The 17,038-nt window shown below is 71.1% G+C and overlaps 3 protein-coding genes across 7 annotated transcripts in view; 2 read left to right on the top strand and 1 right to left on the bottom strand.

Annotated features, from left to right (window-relative positions):
• LAMTOR1 (late endosomal/lysosomal adaptor, MAPK and MTOR activator 1) lies at positions 1-3,943 on the top strand. Its single transcript, XM_080607378.1, has 5 exons — positions 1-138; positions 764-909; positions 2,103-2,180; positions 2,526-2,652; positions 3,372-3,943. Exons 1-5 carry the CDS (start codon positions 28-30, stop codon positions 3,462-3,464), a joined length of 555 nt encoding a protein of 184 aa, XP_080463504.1. The 5' UTR covers positions 1-27; the 3' UTR covers positions 3,465-3,943.
• On the bottom strand, positions 3,924-8,779 carry LOC308187843 (uncharacterized protein; the record flags this gene model as incomplete). Its single annotated transcript, XM_080576212.1, has 3 exons — positions 3,924-5,172; positions 8,439-8,607; positions 8,776-8,779. 3 exons carry the CDS (start codon positions 8,777-8,779, stop codon positions 4,392-4,394), a joined length of 954 nt encoding a protein of 317 aa, XP_080432338.1. The 3' UTR covers positions 3,924-4,391.
• Positions 8,606-17,038, top strand: part of NUMA1 (nuclear mitotic apparatus protein 1) — a 20,885-nt gene continuing 12,452 nt past the window's right edge. Inside the window, exons 1-9 of one of the 5 annotated variants that reach the window (XM_080607269.1) lie at positions 11,555-11,937; positions 12,723-12,778; positions 12,931-13,003; positions 13,583-13,671; positions 14,813-14,892; positions 15,505-15,587; positions 15,792-15,872; positions 15,997-16,081; positions 16,799-16,928. In XM_080607269.1, the coding sequence (XP_080463395.1) occupies positions 12,962-13,003; positions 13,583-13,671; positions 14,813-14,892; positions 15,505-15,587; positions 15,792-15,872; positions 15,997-16,081; positions 16,799-16,928 (590 nt within the window). In that variant the 5' untranslated portion in view covers positions 11,555-11,937; positions 12,723-12,778; positions 12,931-12,961. Of the gene's footprint in view, positions 9,202-11,554; positions 11,938-11,961; positions 12,779-12,930; positions 13,004-13,582; positions 13,672-14,812; positions 14,893-15,504; positions 15,588-15,791; positions 15,873-15,996; positions 16,082-16,798; positions 16,929-17,038 lie in introns of those variants that run through there. The other 4 variants (XM_080607270.1, XM_080607268.1, XM_080607266.1 and 1 more) reach the window with 4 other exon arrangements.

Consider the following 17,038-nt stretch of genomic DNA (forward strand, 5'->3'; position numbering starts at 1 on the left):
GCCCGGCCCACGTGACGGCGGGGCGGAATGCTGGGTCACGGGACCGGAAGCGGCGGCGGCAGTGGCGGCGGCGGGCGGGGCGCGGGCGGGCTCGCCATGGGCTGCTGCTACAGCAGCGAGGCCGAGGCCTCCGACCAGGTGCGGGGGGGCCGGGGGGGCACCGGGAAGGGACCGGAGGGCACCGGGGGGGAGGCCGGGGGCCGGCTTCGGGCCCCACCGCCCGCCCCTCACCGGGCCCCGGGGGCTCCGCCCGTGGGTCAGGGCCTGTGGGGGGGGGGGGTCAGGCCCGAACCGGGCCGCGGGGCCCCCCCCCGTGCCCCCCCCGGTGCCGCCCCGGTGCTCGCCGCCCCCGCCCCGGTTGGCTTTGGGCCCCCCCGCCCCGGCCCTGTCCCCCACCCCCCGTCACCGCCTTGCCGCCCCCACCCTTGTTCCGGACACCCCCGGGGGCCCGGAGCCGCTGTCCTGTCGGGGGGGGGGGCTGCAGCCCCCGGTCCCGCCCCCCCCGGGGAGGCGCCGGCCGTGCCCGGGGTGCTGCAGGGAGCCGGGGGGGGGGCTGGGGGCGCTTTGCTCCGCGCTGAGCCTCCCTCCCCACCGTCCCCCCCCTTCCAGCCCCGTGGGGAGCCCGGCGTCTGCCGTTCGGCTGTGAGAAGCGAAGGATCGGCGTTAGGGAGCGTGGCCGGTGCCTCACCGGGACCAGGGCACGGCGAAACGCGAGCCGCGGGCTGCCGGAGCTGATCCCCGCTCTTGCCTTCCCCCCCCCCAGGAAGAAGAGACGAAGCGGCTGCTGGAGCCGGCGGCCAGCCCTCCCAACAAGGCGCTGAATGGAGCGGAGCAGAGCTACCACAGCCTGCCGTCAGCGCGCACCGACGAGCAGGCCATGCTGTCCTCCATCCTCGCCAAAACGGCCATGTAAGCCCCGAGCCGCACCGCTGCTGCGGCTTGGCTGCCCGGCTCACGGGGCCCAGCGCGGAGGGGGAGCCCCTCGAGCTGCTCCTACGATGGGATCCTGCGGGGTCAGCTCGCCTGAAGTGAGCCGGCAGTGTGCCCGGGTGGCCCAGAGGGCCGACGGCATCATGGCTTGTGTCAGGAGTAGTGCAGCCAGCAGGAGCAGGGAGGTGCTCGTCCCCCTGGGCTCTGCTCTGGTGAGGCCGCACCTCGAGTGCCGGGTTCAGCTTTGGGCCCCTCGCTACCAGAAGGACATCGAGGCCCTGGAGCGTGTCCAGAGAAGGGCTCCGAAGCTGGCGAGGGGTTGGGAAGCTGTGAGGAGGTGCCGGTCCCTTACCTCAGGTGATAGGACACGAGGCAACGCCCTCAGGTTGCGCCAGGGGAGGTTTGGACTGGTCACGAGGAACAATTTCTGGTGCCCAAGCGCTGGGACGGGCAGCCCGGGGCAGTGGGGGCGTCCCCATCCCTGGAGGCGTTGAGGAGCGGCGGGGACGTGGCCTTGTGATGGGACTCGGCCGGCTGGGTGGTTGGACCTGGTGATCGGCAGAGGATCAACAAATGGTTTGGGTTGGAAGGGGCCCTAAGGACCCCCCTGCCCCCAGCCCAGGCTGCCCCCAGCCCCCACCCAGCCTGGCATTGAGCTGGGGCACCCCCAGCCCCTCTGGGCAGCCTGGGCCAGGGCCTCAGCGCCCTCAGAGGGAAGAATTTCTTCCCAACGCCTCCCCGAAGCCTCCCCCTGCCAGGCTTCAGCCGCTGCCCCCCCTCCTGCCTCAGAGGGCTTCTCCAGCCTCGCTGATTCAGGGGCCAGGGCTGTGTGCCTTTGCTGCCAGCAGCAAACCCCGCAGCATCTCTTTACTTCCTGGCGTTTACCTGTGGGTTTGCAGCCCGGACAGAGAGAAATCCAGGGGCAGCCCCTGCCGTGGGGCCCGGAGCCCCAGCTCTGCTTGTGGTCTGGGGCCAGCAGTGGGCAAAACGTCCCTTGGCGCTCCCTCGGGGCAGGCAGCTGCTCCTGGCGCGCTTCTGTCTGCGGCTGGCTCAGGAGTTCGGCCCCGTAACGGCCCCGAGCCGTTCCCCTCGCGCCGTGTCCCCGGTGCTGGGGGTGCTGCTGGCACCTGGGGGGGCTTGGGGCGAGCGCTCGCTGTCCCGTGTCTCCGCAGCAACATCATCGACGTGTCGGCGGCGGACTCCCAGGGCATGGAGCAGCACGAGTACATGGACAGGGCCAGGCAGTACAGGTGAGACCCTGCCCCGTGCCCCCGGGGGGGGCGGCTGAAGCCCCTCGGGGTGCTCAGCACCGCTCCCCGCCTCCCTCCTGGCGCTGCCGCTGCCGATGGGCGGCAGAGCCCGGTCCTGGGGACGGCGGCCGCGTGTGCCCCAAACCGTGCTGGCCCCCCCACGAAGGGGGGGCTGGGGGCAGGCAGCGGGCGCCTGGATGCGGTCGCTCCCCCTTGAAAGGTGCCCGCGGGGGAGGGAAGGGGGGCGAGCGCCCACCCCAGCCCTGCTCGCCATCAACCGCGGGGCTTCAAATCCGCGTGCCGAGGGGGGGGGGTGTGTGTGTGTGAGCCCCTCGCCGCCCGCAGCACGCGCCTGGCCATGCTGAGCAACAACCTGACGCACTGGAAGAAGCTCCCGCTGCTGCCCTCGCTGACCAACCAGCCCCACCAAGTGCTCGCCAGCGACCCCGTCCCCTTCGCAGACCTGCAGCAGGTGAGGGGGCCGTGGGGAAGCCCCGCTGGCGGCGCTGGGCGGGCGGCACGGAGCCCTCGGGCGCTCTCCTCCCTCGGGTGGGAGCCGTCCGCGGAGCACGGCGCGGGGTCACGGGGTTGATCCCAGGACATCCAGCAGCCGCCGGGGGCCCGCCGCCTTCTGCACGCGCTGCTGGGGCGTGTTAAGGAAGGAGCGGTGCGGGAGGAAGGCTTCTGGCAGCCCCCGGCTGGCCGAGGAGCTGCCGGAGGTCTGCGGGCTCCTCACAAATCGCCGGAGCCCTCCTCCTTGGGGGGGGGGGGCAGGAGCAGGGTGGGCGCTGTGTTGGGGCGCGGGTCCTGCCGCAGCTCTCGGGGCCGCCCCTTCTCCGAGGAGAGGCACCCGCGTCCTGCAGGGCCCCGGCCTCCGCGCCCCCCCGGCACCCTGAGGCTGCAGCCCCGCTCGGAGCAGCGCGGCCATGCCGGGGCTCGTTAGCACCAACAGCTAACGAAGCTCGGTCCCAGCTCCCCCGGTGGCCGTGCGGCTGGTGGCTCCGGGACACCTCCAGCTGGCACCGGCGCCTTGCTGCGCTCCCCGGGGGCTCTGCGGCCATGCAGACGCCGCTGCCAGCCCCGCAGCTCGCTGCGAGCCGCCCCGTGCCCGGCGGCTCCTGCTGGGGCGGCGGCGGGGCTGGGGCTTCCTTCTTTTTTTTATTATTATTATTTTTCCCCTTCCCCCCCCAGGTGTCCCGGATAGCCGCCTACGCCTTCAGCGCGCTCTCACAGATCCGCGTCGATGCGAAAGAAGAACTGGTTGTACAGTTTGGCATCCCCTGAGCCCGCCCCGCGACAGCACGGCTTCACCGCTTTGGGGCTTTGGTTTGGTTTTTTGGTTTGTTTTTTTTTTTTTTTTTCGTTTTTTCCCCCCCTTTTTTGTCTTTATTTCCTTCCCCGCGGCACCTCGCCTCGACAGAACTTGTACAGACGCCCGGTTTCCCACTGATCGCCGCCACCGCCGCGGCCCCCAGGGCTTTGTCCCCGCTGGGTGCGAGCGCGTGGGGGGCGGCGGGGAGGGGGCTGCGTCTCGCCGCAGCCCCGTTGCACCGGGGGGGGCCCACGGCGGGGGTCCTGGTGCTGCTCAGCACCGCGGCCCCGGCCGCTCCCCCCCCCCCCAGTGGGGGGAGGGTGGGCTGCAGCCGGGCTCCTGCGGGACCCGGTGGCTTCTGGCACCCTTCCCTCATTTTTACATGTTTGGGGGTCTTTTTTTTTTTTAATTATTATTCTTTTGCCACCGTAGATAAACACGTTCATCCGGGGCCTGCCTCCTTGTCTGTTCCCTGCGAGCCGCAGGAGAGCCGAGCGCGTGGCGGCGCGGTGCTGAGCCCTGCTGTCCCTGCTGTGCCTGCTGGGCTTTGTGTATATATATATATATATATATATATTTTTTTTCCCTCCTCCACGCCCTGCTGCCGCAGTTCCCCTTCGCCCCCGGCGTGAGGCTGTGCCCTGCCAACCCCGTGGCGCAGCCGCGGAGGGGAAGCCCTGCCCCACGCGGGCGCGGGACGCTTGGGAGGGGCCAGCTCTGCGTGGGGGCAGCCCCTCCGCCCCCAAAATTTCGGGGTCTCCCCCTTGGAGACGGGGCTGAGGGGGGGGGTTCCCCTGCTCCTGGTGGCTGGAGGTGACGACTCGGAGGGGTGGCTGTGCCCCCCCGCCTGTGAGGACGGCCCCTTCCCTTGTGCCCCCGTTTTGGGGTTTGCTCTGCGCCTACACCCTGCCCAGTGCTCCCAGTAGGCAGCACCAGTCCCACTGGGGCTCCCGCCCAGCTGCTGCCCCTTTCTGCCCCCACCCAACCAAGGCTCGGGGCTGGTGGGTGCCGTCCCCGCACCACTGCTGGGGTGGGGGCTGCTGCTCTCGTCCAAATGCCCTCGCAATCAGTCGCCACCGCTCTGCAGGGGGGCAAGAAAGTGTATTGGGGGCACAAGGGGGGTATGGAGGGGTGGGGGGGCACGGGGGGGGCGATGGCACACCCCTGCAGGTGGCTCTGGGATGCCGCGAGGCCCTGGAGACGTCAGGAGCTGGCTGGGTGCTGCCCCCCTGTTTCAGGGTGAGCCCAGCGCAGCCGCGGTGCTGAGCTCCTCGGGGGCGGGGGGCTGCGGGCCCCGTTCCTGCCTGTGCCCCCTCCCCACCTTGTCCCACCTCATGGCACAGCCGTGCTGGGGCCGGGTGCTGGGCGCTGGGCTGGCTGCATGCGGCCGCCTCGCCGCGCTCCTGCCGGGTGACAGCGCCGAAGGCCGGGGAGCCGAGCCGGGGCGGCAGGGCCAGCACGTAGCGCCCGCGGGCGGGGGGCTCAGCGGGACGGCTGGTTTTTTTTGGGGGGGGGGTCCTCAGCCCTATCCGCCCCCCCCAGGTACCTGTAGCCCTGCTCCTCCTCCATGGGGTTCCCGCGCAGCGTGGGGCGGCGCAGGGCCCCCAGCTTGTCCGCCCCGTCCAGGTGGCACCCGGCGTTCCCGTGCGGGCTCTGCAGCCCCTCCAGCGCGGCCAGCACCTTCCCGGGGGGGGGGGGCACGGGTCGGGGTCTGTCCCCGCAGCCCCCCAAGGGGGAAGCCGGGAGGTTTTTTCACCCCCCCCTCCAGGCTGCACAGCCCCGCGTGGGCCAGGCGCAGCGCTCGGCTGGGTGAGGGGCTGCCCGCGGGCTGCAGCTCGGGGGGGTGAGGGGGTGCCCCCTGCCCATACCGGTACCCATAGCCCTGTCTGTACCCCTGCCCCTACCTGTAGCCCTGCCCCTGCCCCTACCTGTACCTGTACCTGTACCCCTGCCCCTACCTGTACCTGTACCCGTACTCCATGCCTGTACCCGTACCTGTCCCCATACACATACCCCTTCCCCTGCCCCTACCCGTACCCATACCCCTGCCTGTACCTGTATTTGTACCCGTACCCCATACCTGTACCTGTACCCCTGCCCGTACCTGTACCCATACGCATACCCCTTCCACTGCCTGTACCCAATACCCGTCTGTACCCCTGCCTGTACCTGTACCCCTTCCCGTGCCCATTCTCATGTCCATACCTGTACCCAATACCCGTAACTATACCCATACCCCTGCCTGTACCCCTGCCCGTATCCTTGCTTGTACCCATACCCCTGCCCCTAACCGTACCTCTGTCTGTACCCATACCCGTACCTGCACCCATACGCATACCCCTTCCCCTGCCTGTACCTATACCCGTACCCCTGCCCGTACCTGTACCCATACACATACCCCTACTTGTACCCATACCTGTACCCGTACCCCTGCCTGTACCCTTGCTTGTACCCATGCCCCATGCCTGTACCCCTGCCCATACCTGTACCCATACGTGTCTGTACCCCTGCCCGTACCTGTACCTCTACCCCTTCCTGTGCCCATACCCCTGCCTGTACCCGTACCTGTACCCCTGCCTGTACCCATACCCGTACCCGTACCCCTCTCTATACCCGTACCCGTACCCCTCCCTGTACCCAATACCCGTACCCGTACCCCTCCCCATACCCGTGCCCCTTCCCGTACCCCGTACCCCCACCCACCATCCAGGCAGCACAGCGGGTGGAAGGAGAAGTCCAGCGGGGGCGTGAGCGCGGGGGGCAGGGGGGGGCAGGGCATGGCTGTGGGGACCCCGGCCTGGTACCTGTGGGGCACGGGGGTGGTCGCTGCACCCCACGCCCACCCTACAGTGCCCCCCCCCGGAGCTCCCCACCCCATGGGTCACCCCTTTGCCCCCCCCTCAGAGCCCACAAGCCCTGTGTCCCCAAGCCCCGCCTGGAGCCCGTGCACCCTCATAGCTCACCCCCCCCGACCCCCCAAATGTCCCCTTGGGACCCCACAAGAGCCCCCCCATGGCCCCACGCGTGTCCCCGTGCCCCCCCCCGTGCCCCAAAAGTCCCCCCATGTCCCCCCCGTGCCCCAAATGTCCCCCCACGACCTCACACATGTCCCCGTGCCCCCCCACGTGACCCAAAAGTCCCCCCATGGCCCCACGCGTGTCCCCGTGCCCCCCCCCGGTGCCCACCGGCGCCCCCCACGCGCGCCCCCTCCCCGCGGCCCCTCCCCGCCCTCCTCCGTCTCCCTGGCAACCGCCCCCACCCCCCCCCTCCCGCGCAGCGCTCCCCGCAACTCTCGCGAGACCTTAGCCCCGCTGCGAGACTTGCGATCTCCCCCATCCCCGCGGCGCGCCGCCCGCCCACGTGACGCGGCGCCGGCGGCGGCGGCAGCCAATGGCGGCGCGAGGCGGGGCGGGAGCGGCGGTTTGAATCGGGGAGGCGGTGAGGGGCGGCGGGGCCTAGGGGGCGGGGCCTAGGGGGGTGGGCGGGGCCGAGGGGGTGGGCGGGGCCTATAGGGGCGGGGTGGAGGGGGAGGGGAGGGGGGGCCTCGCTCTGTGCAGCTCCCTGAGGGAGGGGTGGGGAGCTGGGGGTCGGCCTCTGCTCGCAGGTAACCGTGATAGGGCCCGAGGGAACGGCCTCGGGGGGTCAGGTGGGACATGAGGAGACGTTTCTGCTCAGAAAGAGCCGTCAGGCACAGGGACGGGTTGCCCAGGGAGGTGGGGGAGTCCCCGTCCCTGGGGGTGTTCGAGGCAAGGCTGGACGTGGTGCTTGGGGACATGGTTTGGTGGGGGACAGTGGTGGTAGGGGGTGGTTGGGGCGGGTGATCCTGGGGGGCTTTAACAACCCTCACATGGCTCTGGGTTACAAGCCCATGGGCCAGGCGGGATCCCACAGAAGCGCTGGGGGAGCTGCGAGCGTCCCCGCAGGGCCGCGCTCCGTCGTCCTGGCCCGACTGGGGCAGGCGGGACAGGCCCCGAGGGCTGGGGGGAAGCAGAAGCCGGGCCTGCCCTCGGGAAGGGCCAGAAGGCCCCAGGGGCTCCAGGCGGCCGCCTCGCCTCCGTCCCAGCGCAGGAAGGAGGAGGCAGTCGGGAGGAGGAGAAACCGGCCTGGGTTCACCCAGGGGAACCCACCCCGAGCAGCCCCACAAGCTGCTCTGATAAAGTCCTGGGCCCGGTGTTGGGGGAGCCGTGGGTGCCGTGCTGCTGGGCGCAGGGGGGCCGTTATCTCCATCCCCCGAGACCACGGAACCCCCTCAGGGAGCAGTTCGGGCTGGGAGGGACCTCGGGGATCAGCCGGTGCCAACCCCCCGGGGACACCTCCCACCGGACCGGGTTGCTCCGGCCTTGCCATTCCCCACAGGGAGGCCGTGGTGGTGCGGGCCGGGTGGGCCGGCTGCGAGGTGGGGGCTGGTGGTGAGCCCGAAGCGCCGAGCGGTGCCGTGGGGGCCGGCTGCAGGCCGGGGGCGCAGCCCCGGGGGGGGTTCGGGTCCTGTTCAACGTCTTCATAAACACAGTGGTGGCGGGGCAGGGAGCACCCCGCGGGTGGCACAGAGCTGGCTGCGGCACCACGGGGCTGTGGTGGCCTCCTGAGGGACGTGGCCGGGCTGGGGAAGGGGCTGCAGGAGCCTGGGGGGGGGAGGCCCTGCCCCGGGGGAGCTCCCCCGCGGCTGCCGGGGCCTGCGGGGAGCTGCGCAGAGGCCGGAGCCGGGCTCTCGCCGGGGGTGCCCAGGGCCAGGAGCAGAGGCCCCGGGCCCAGCCTGGAGGCCGGGAGGTGCCCTCTGGGCCCCAGGCAGCGCTGCTGTGCCGGGCGGGTGCCGGAGCCCTGGCACAGGCTGCCCGGAGAGGGGCTGGGGGCTCCTCCAGCAGCCGCCGGGACGTGGGGCTGGGCCAGCGGCTCCGGGACCCCAGGGTCTGGGGGATCGCAGGGCCGTGGGGGTGCCTGCAGATCACCGTGTCCCAGCACTCAGCACGGTGCAGGGCTGCTGCGGGCTCACGCCTTTCGCTTTCCACCGCTGCTTCTCTCCACAGCCCCCCCGCTGCACCCCTGGGATGGATTTAGAGGAGAGGCTTCGGCTCGGGTCCCCGGGGGGCTGCGGAGCCCCCGGCCGGGTCCAGGCGGCTCTCCGGATGGTGCTTTACACCGTGACGTTCCCCTTGGCTGGCTGCTGTCCGGCGACTGCCCACGTCCTCAAGCCTGTGGCTCCGGGGTCGGGGACGTTTCCAAACGGAGCGAGGAGGCAGGGGAAGGCGAGGCGCTGCTTCGCTCAGCGCAGAAAATCACTTTTACCCATTTCCGTGCTTTAAACCCCAAACCGCCAGGTCTCGAGGCCACTGCGGGGCCCCGGCACCCTCTCGCCGAGGGTCCCCACGCACCCCCAGGGCCGGTCCCCCCACGCCGCCCCCTCCCCACGGCCCCACGGGGAGGCCCCCCCCGATGGGCGGGGGGCTTCCCTTTGCCCCCCTTCCCTCGCCGCACGGAGCCGGCGGCTTTTTGTGCCGTGCGCCTTTAACGAGCGCAGCCCTGCCGTGACGTGGGGTGGCCGCGGGCCAGGAAGGGGAACCATCTCCTGCCAGCCCCGGCCGAAACCCAACACAACTTTTTCTTTTGTGCAGGGCCGCTCGCCGCCCCGGCCTCCGAGGGGTTTCGGGGGGGGGGGGCCGCACACGGATGGCGGAGTGACGACGAGGCACGGGTGGCGGCCGTAGCGCTCCGGTAAGGCCCGAACAAAGACTTTGTCCGGCTTCCGTGCTTGTTCCGAACGGGGCTGGGGGGGGGGGGGGGGGAAGGAGGAGGAGGAGGAGGAGGAGGAAGAGGAGGAGGAGGCGGTGGCGGGGGGCAGCCCGTGGCTCCCGGCCCGGTGCAGCCCCCCCCCCCGGACCCCCGCCCTCGGCACCGCCGCGTCCCCGAGGTGCGAACGCGGGGCCGGGGCGCGCGGCCAAGTTGCGCTCGCCAACATCCGGGAGCTCGGCCGCCTGCGCGGGGCGGCTCTGCCCGCGTCCCCCCCCCCCCGCTACCAGCCCCCCGTGTCCGTGGGGCCGTCCGGCGAGGGGCTGGGGGCGACACCAGGCGCTTTCTGTGGGGCGGGGGGCTCAGGGTGCGCGTCCCCCCCCCCTCCCCGGCCCTACGCGCGCGGCTCCTTGGCTGGCTGCGAAGCCCGGAGGAAGGCGCCCGCTTGCGTAACGCCGTGTTTTGACTGGAGCGGGCGCTGGGGGGGGGGGGGACAGCAGGGGACGACGCCGTGGGGACGTCCCTGTGCCCCTGCCGGGGCTCAGCACCCCCCAGCCCCTTGGGTTTCCCCCCCCCGTCTGGTCCCCGGGGCAGGGAAGGAGCCGTGCAGCCTTCGCGTTCGCGCTGCTGAGCCCCGTGGTCGTTCCCCCCCCGCTGCCTTCATGTGGAGCGCGACGTCTTCCTGCAGTGGGTCCGCGTTCACGGGGGGCTCTGTGCTGCCGTCGGAGGGGTCCAGAGGGGGAAGGGGGTCGAGGAAGGGGGTCGAGGGTGGAAGAGCCCCGGTAGCTGTGCCCGCGGAGCCGCCCCGCTCCCGGCATGCTGGAGCTGGGGGGTGAGCGGCTCGGGGGCTGCGTTCGCGCTCGGCAAGAGGAATTTTGGATGGTGCCGGGGCCAGATCCTGCCCCGGGAGCGCTGATGCTCCCCGGGGCTGCCGGGATGGAGAAAGCCTCCCGTGCCCCCGCTGTCCGTCTGTCCGTGCGCAGGGGAGCTGCGTGCCTCAGCCGCGGGGACGAGCTGTTTTTAGCCCAGCTCCCGCGCCTGGAGCCGGGGGGGCTCCTTCCTCCCCAGCGCCCGGAGCTCCGGCCAAGCCCGGGCGGGCTGCAGGTGCTTCGTGTCTCCGAGCAGCCCGAGCCGCGGCGCCTGGGCTGCCTTAAAACATCCGCGGCGGCCGAAGCTTCCGGGGATGGTCGGGGCTGGATCTGGGCTCCCGGCGGCGTTACCCCGCAGATTTCTGCGGGGATTTGGTGCCTGGATGAGCCTCCGGACCGGCTGGTGGGGGGTCAGGGTGCCGTAGGGAGCACCCCCGGGGCAGCAGCACCGGCAGGGACACGGCGGTGGTGAAGAACCGGGGCACGGAGAGGGCCCTGGAGCACCGGGCGCCGTGCTGCCCGGGCACGACCACTCGCCCTGGCCCTCCTTCCAGGCTCCGATATCCTGGTGGATATCCCCAGGTGGGCTTTTTTTGGGTTATTTCTGGCCCTGCTCAGCCCCCACCGGCACCCTGCGGCCGGGTTCTCGGGGGTGGCACCGGGGACGGCAGAGGCAAAGGTCGCCGCGGGGGGAGCTGGCGGCGCTCCCGCGTCCCTGCCGCCTGCCCTCCGCACGTCGGCACCGCCGCAGCCGCGGGGACGTCCCGGCTGGCGGCCTCCCCGCTCTCCTTCCAGCCCCTGCTGCCGTCCCACGGGACCGGGGGCAGCCCTGTGCCCTCCCCGCGCCCGGCAAGGAGCTCGGGGCCGGGCACAGCGGAGGAATTCCTGATGTGAAACGAGAGACGGGCGTCCCCAGGTCGCATCCTGCCCTGCCGAGCCTCGGCCTTGCCACTCGCCTGGGGAGCAGCGGGCTCCGTGGGGAGCAGGGAGCCCCGTGGAGCCTGGCGGGGATGCCTGGGGGCTGCCAGCATGGCCCCGGGGTCCTGGCACCGCAGCCGGGCGCTGCCGGCACGGGGGCACGGGGACGGGGACGGGGAGAGCAGAGTCCACGTGCTGCTGGCACCGGCGCGGCCCGGCAGGAGCGGGGAGGACAACGGTGCTCGGGGAGCTCGCAGCGGGCCGGGCAGCAACCCGCGGCACCTCGGCACCGTCCCGAAGGCAGGGCTGGCTCTGAGCCCCGCCAGCCCGGTGGGTTCGCTCTTTTTGCGTGTTTTTTTTTTCCCCTTTTTCCTTCCCCGTTGCGCCTACGGAAGCTCTGCCCTCCCCGCCTCCGGGACAGCCGTGCCTCCCGGCGCCGTGCCGGCCTCTCCCCGAGCGCGGGTAGCTTCCCAGCCCTGAGCCATGCCGTTTTCCTCTGGCGCTGAGACCTGGGTTTCCTGCAGGGAGCCGGAGCCGGCCTGGGATGCTGGGGCTCCCCGATAGATGCTATCTCCGCGAGGGCAGCACCGGCCGCGGCGAGGAGGCTGCTGCAGCGCCGAGATAGCCCCCGCTGCCGCGGGCAGGGACGGGCAGCGCCCAGGACCCCGGGGGGGACGGAGCCGTGACCGGGCTGATTTACGCCACCGGGGCGAGACCTGCAAGACAGGCCGGGCTGGAGGGCGGCTTCCTGCGTCAGGGAGCGGGGCTGGGGCAGCGCGGCCGCGGCGCAAGGCGAGGGCGCCGGGGGACGTGCCGGCGGTGGCACCGCCGTCACCGGCAGGTTTTGGCTCGGGAGCCGAAGCAGCCTTCCCCGGGGGCTGCGCAGGCCCCGGTGCTGCACGGCAAATGTTCAATTTCTCCTGAAAAGCTGGCGGTGAGCCGGGGCGGGGGGGGAAGGAGGGCGCGGAAGGAGGCGCTGGAAAGGTTGGGAGGTGCGGGAGGGCCAGGGCACCCGGACGGGCTCTCGCCCGGCACGCCAGACCCGCCGCGCTCGGCAGAGGCCCCGCGGCTCGCCGCCGGGTTTCTCCCTCGTCGGAGCCCCTGGGAGGCGGAGCGGCCCCGTGCCTGCGGCGGGGACGGGTCCTGGGATCCTGCCACAGCGAGGGCGGCGGCGGCAGAGCCGGGGCTCCGGGTGCAGCCTCTCGCCGGCCTCCCGAGCTCGGGAAGTTCGCGGGAAGGCTCCGTGCTCCCCAGCGGCGGGCTCCTAGAGGAGGAGGAAACGGCGGAGCCTCCGTGCGAACGTCCCCAAATCTCAGCGGGGAGACCCGGGCGGCCACGGCCGCCGGTGCCGTTCCCCCTCCTCGTGCCCCGTCCCCAGCACGCCGAGCGGAGCCGAGGGCGCCCGGGCAGCGCCGCGGCCGGCAGCGGGCTCCTGGCCGCACCTGGGCGCTGCCCCGCGGAGGCGCCGCGTCGCTCTCCCGGCCGTGCGTTCCCCGGGGAATTTGGGTCACCCGACTACAATTGCTGCTCTGTGCTGTCGCTTGGCTTGGCCGCCGGCTGCTCCCCCCCCGCGCCCCCTCCGCCGCCGTCCCCTCGCGACGTGAGGCTGGAAGCGTCCCTCCCGGCCTGCCTCGGGGACACTCGTGCTCGAGCGGGCTCTCCGACCCGCGGGGGGGGACAGCCGGGGACAGGGAGCCCGGAGCCCCGCTGTTTCTCCAGCCCCGCTGTTTCTTGCTTCTCCGGACCGAAAATGAGGACGCCGGCCGCTGCCCCCGGTAACCCAGCGCGTCGGGCAGAGGGCAGGTCCTGCTCTGACAGGCACCGGTGCCCGGCGTCACGTGCGGGCTGTACAGGAATGTAATTGCTACGTTTGGCCTTTAATTGCATATTTTTTTTGTTTTTTTTCCTCCTCCGTTGGCATTCCTAGGTCCGGGCAGCGATCCGGCAGCCTCGCAGAGATGCCTCTCCACGCCACGAGAGCCGCGGCTCTCCTCACTTGGGTAAGGCGTCGCCGCGCCCCGGAGCGGCTCTGCGGCTGGCGGCGGTGCTGGGGGGGCTCGGCTGCTGCCCCTGCGGGCGCTGCCGCCCGGGCTGGGGACCCTCCGTCGGCAGCTCGACGCCGGGGCTGGTCACGGTGGGGTTTGTAGGAGGGGGCTTGCTCCTGCCGAGCAGCCCGAAGCGCTGGGAGGGCTCGGTCCTGCCTTGGAAACCTGCCCGGAGGGCACGGCCGGCGTGGAAGGCGGGAGGAGCTGGGCCAAAAACGTCCTGCGGGTCCTGCCTCGTAAATCGCAGGATGGTTTGGGTGGGAAGGGACCTTAAAGAGCATCCACGGACGGGGACAGAGCTGTGCCGTGCCTGGGCAAAGCATCACCGTGACGAGCGGGATGCGTGCCAGCCTGTCCCGATGGGGGCTGCCCAGGGGCCGGGTGCGGGCATTGCCTCCGTTCGTCCCGGCGGGGCGCTGGGAAGGGGGGGGGGGTCTCTGCACCAGCAGCACTGGTCCCACTGGTGGGGGAGGCGGGGGTGCTGTGGCGCAGCTGCCGGGCTGCTGCCTGCTCACCGTCCCATCCCCTCCCCAGGTGAACAGCACCAAGGTGTGCGCAGATCCCCTCGGGGACCTCTCGCAGCTCCAGGACTGCCGCGTTTTCATCCAGATCATCAACGAAATGTGAGTCCCGGGGGCTCTCCTGGCCGCGTGCGTGTACGTGGAACTTTATGCGGTTCCTCTGCTGCGTGGGCGAGGAAACAGCCGGCGAGTTGTCCTGAGCCTCAGCCTGGGGGGTCCCGAGGAAGCTCAGGGCCTGTGCAGCAGCTTAAGGAGCGGCAGCTCTGCCCCGTGGCGCTGTCCCGATGGCTCTCGGGGAACGGGGGGCCGCTCCCGAGCACGAGGTGCGGGGCCGTGCTCGGGGCAGGGATGGAGGAACTCCAGTCCCAGGAGCTGCGCTTGTCCCCTGTGAGCGGGGCTGACTGAAAGCCGTAAACCGCAGCGGGCGCTGGAGCTAGGACGGGGCACGCGCTTAATTAGCGACCCGGCGAGGCGCTGGGGGGGGGGCGGCTGCGAGGCTGCGCCCCGGCCGAGCACCGCTCGGAGCCTGCCTGCTATAATTAACTGCAGCGCGGCGTAACGAGAGCCTGCTCCGAGCGGGGCGCTGAGGGCGCTGGGCGGGCAGGAGGGAGCTGGGATATATTTAGCCGGACCTGCTCAACCTCCCCGGCCCGAGCTGTGGCTGGGATTAGCAGGGATCACCGGGGTGTGCTCAGCAGGCAGCCGGCCTGGCCCGGCCCGACCCGACCGCGGCTTGGGAAGGGGGTGGTGGCAGGGAGGGCATCGCAGGGGCTGCCCCGAGGGCGAGCTGCCTTTGGTCGGAGGGGGCCGGGAGATCCCACGGCACCGGGGAACGGGAAATCCTCGTGCCTGCACCTTCCCCGGCAAGTCCCCGCGTCTGGCAGTTGGAGAGCAGCCGAGGGTTCGGATGCAATCCCAGCGGAGCGCAGGCCGGCGCGGGTCTTAGGCACGTGGCCGCCGTTTGTGTCGGCTGCCGCTGAGCAAAAGCCTGGTCTTGGACCAGAGCCATGGCAGGGGCAGCCTCAGTTCCCCCCCTTAAATCCAGCGCGGGCTCCAGGGCGGGGGGCAGAGGCGCGTGGGGCTCACTCGCCCACACGGTTCTGGCGCGGTGGGGGATTGCTCGCTTCGCTACCGAGGTGGCCCCGGGAAACCCCCTGCTTGCAAGGAGCTGCCTCTCCGTGAAGGCAGCCTTTGTTCAGCCTCTCCGTAAAGCTCTGACGCGGCCGCCTGCGCTCTCTTGCAGCCACAAGACCGAGGAGGGGCAGTCTGCCCTGGAGCAGCCCCTGCCGGAGCGAGCAGCCTTCATCCGCAGCTTTCTGCAGAGTAAGAGCCTGCGCCGAGGGGCGCAGCAGCCCCGTCCCCACCTCTGCCAGGGCTCGGTGCTGTGCCTGCGCACACCACGGGCAGCGGGTGACCCCGGCCGCACCACCAGCCCTGCTCGGTGCAGGCAGGGCTGCCCAAATCCAATCTGGGAAGTCCTTGCTGGCCAAATCCAGCTGGGGAGTACTCACCGCAGCAGGGGCGCTGGGCGCGGAGGTGCCGTGTCCCACCTCGCAGCGCAGCAGCCGGGCTGGTGCTGATGGCGGAGCAGCAAAAGGCACAGAGCGATCCCGAGGGTGGTCAGAGGGCTGAGGTTAAGGGGGAAAAAACCCAGCCACGGGTAACACCAGGGGCTGTGCGCTGGTGGCTCAGCTCCGTGGCGCAGCCCCACTGGTGCCTCGCCGCCCGGGCCCCTTCTCCAAGGGCGAGCATCCACGGCGCCCCTCAGAGCGAGCCCCTGGCCTGGGGTGATGGACACCCGCCGAGGGGTGGTGGGTGACGTACCCCTCCAGGAAGCCGTTCCCATCACTCTGCCTCCCTCCTCCTCCCTCTGCTGCTCGTCCCCAGTCGGTGGCAGGGCCCCCGTGTGACTGGAGATCCCATTTGGTGTTGCAGAGCTCTGCAAGCACAAATCGACCACCGAGAACCTGGTGTCAGCGCAGAAGCTCCTGGAGGGAGAAGAGCTGGAGTTGGCCAAGGTACCGCCGTGCCTAAGGGGTCCTCTGTCCCGGACCGAGTCCCTGCTGCCACGTACCAAGCGTGGGGTCTGGAAGGGACAGCCGTGTCCCTGGGCCCCGAGATGGGTGGGGGGCTGCACCCCAGGGTGCTGAGCGGCTCGGGGGCCAAACCCGCGCATGGCTGGTGCTGCCCGGCTCCTCTCCTGATGCTCTGCCTCGTTGCAGGTGGCCGTGCTGCTGCTGTACCACAGCTCCATGAGCAGCAAGAGCTCTGGGAACTGGAACGAGTTCGACTACCAGACCCAGGTACTGCCCTGGTGCCAGCCAGGGGCCGGGTGGGCGCCCGCCCGCGTCCCCCGCAGCCAGCACCGGCCCCTCGGTCCCAGAGCTGCCGCAGGGCAGCGGCTAAGCCCCGGCTCCTCTGGCGCAGGTCGAGCTGGCAAACATCCTCAAGTTCGTGCTGGACAACGAGGAGAGCCTGACTGAGAACCTGGAGGCGTTTCTGCAGAGGAGAGGTGAGCGCGGTGCCCGGCGCGGTGCCCACCCCGCGAGCCTGTGCTGCGGGCACCGATGGGCTGGCGTTAGATGAACCTTGTGCAGGGAGAGCAGGCTGTCAGACGTGGGTTTTCCCTAGCTGGCATCTGTGCAGCACCTTGTTAACAATGAAAGGTTGTTTGTCTTTGTTGTGGCAATGTCCAGACGCCAGCAGGGGGGCACAGAGACAGGCCCTCACTTCTGCAGCAGGGTGAGATGTTCCAAGTGCTGCGCGCTGCCCGGCTCCCGTGCTGCTAGCATCTGAGCAGCGCAGGTGGCTTTTTTCCAGAGCATAAAAACTGCTGGTTTTTCCCCCGTTTGCACTGCTCCAGCTGCCAACCCATGAGAGCAGCAACGCCACTCGGAGCCCACGGCCCCGGGCTGCTGCCTGTCGCACTGAGCACCACAAAAGCGTCCCGTAAGGGGACAAAGGACAGGACAAAGCACAGCCTCGTCTCCCCTGAGAACAGGCCCTTGGGGACGGAGCTGGGGGGCCGGGCGCATTCCCGCTGTGTGGGTGGAGGGGGGCAGGAGGGATGTGAGGGCTGTTCCAGCTTTTTGGCCGGGCTGACCCGTCCCGGAGGGAGCCTGCAGTCACCTGGGCGTTCAGAGCTGAGGCTTCACCTCTGCAAACCCTCCCGGTGTGAGCCCGAGGCCCGTGGCCTGCCCCTCACCTGCCCCTCGCTCCCGTGTTCCAGCAGCGCAGCCCTCGCCCGGCGCGTGCAGCAGCGGCTCGGAGGAGCGCTCGCCGGGGCTCCCCCACCCGCAGGCGCGCGAGGTGCGCTTCCTGGAGCTGCAGAAGGTCGCCTCCTCCTCCAGCGTCAACAGGTACGTACCGGGGGGGGGGGGAGAACGGACGATGGGACCCACAAGTGTCCTTGGGGTGCACCCACACACCCCTAGGAGGGCCCCTGCTTGCCACGGTGCTCTCCTGGTGC

This window comes from Anser brachyrhynchus (assembly GCF_964034855.1).
Source record: "Anser brachyrhynchus genome assembly, chromosome: 1".
Lineage (NCBI taxonomy): Eukaryota > Metazoa > Chordata > Aves > Anseriformes > Anatidae > Anser > Anser brachyrhynchus.

Coding starts and splice junctions, on each gene's coding strand:
- LAMTOR1 (XM_080607378.1), top strand. CDS start 28: ATGCTGGGTCACGGGACCGGAAGCGGCGGCGGCAGTGGCGGCGGCGGG. Junction 139..763: donor AGGCCGAGGCCTCCGACCAG/GTGCGGGGGGGC, acceptor CCCCCCCCCCAG/GAAGAAGAGACGAAGCGGCT. Junction 2,181..2,525: donor GACAGGGCCAGGCAGTACAG/GTGAGACCCTGC, acceptor CGCCGCCCGCAG/CACGCGCCTGGCCATGCTGA.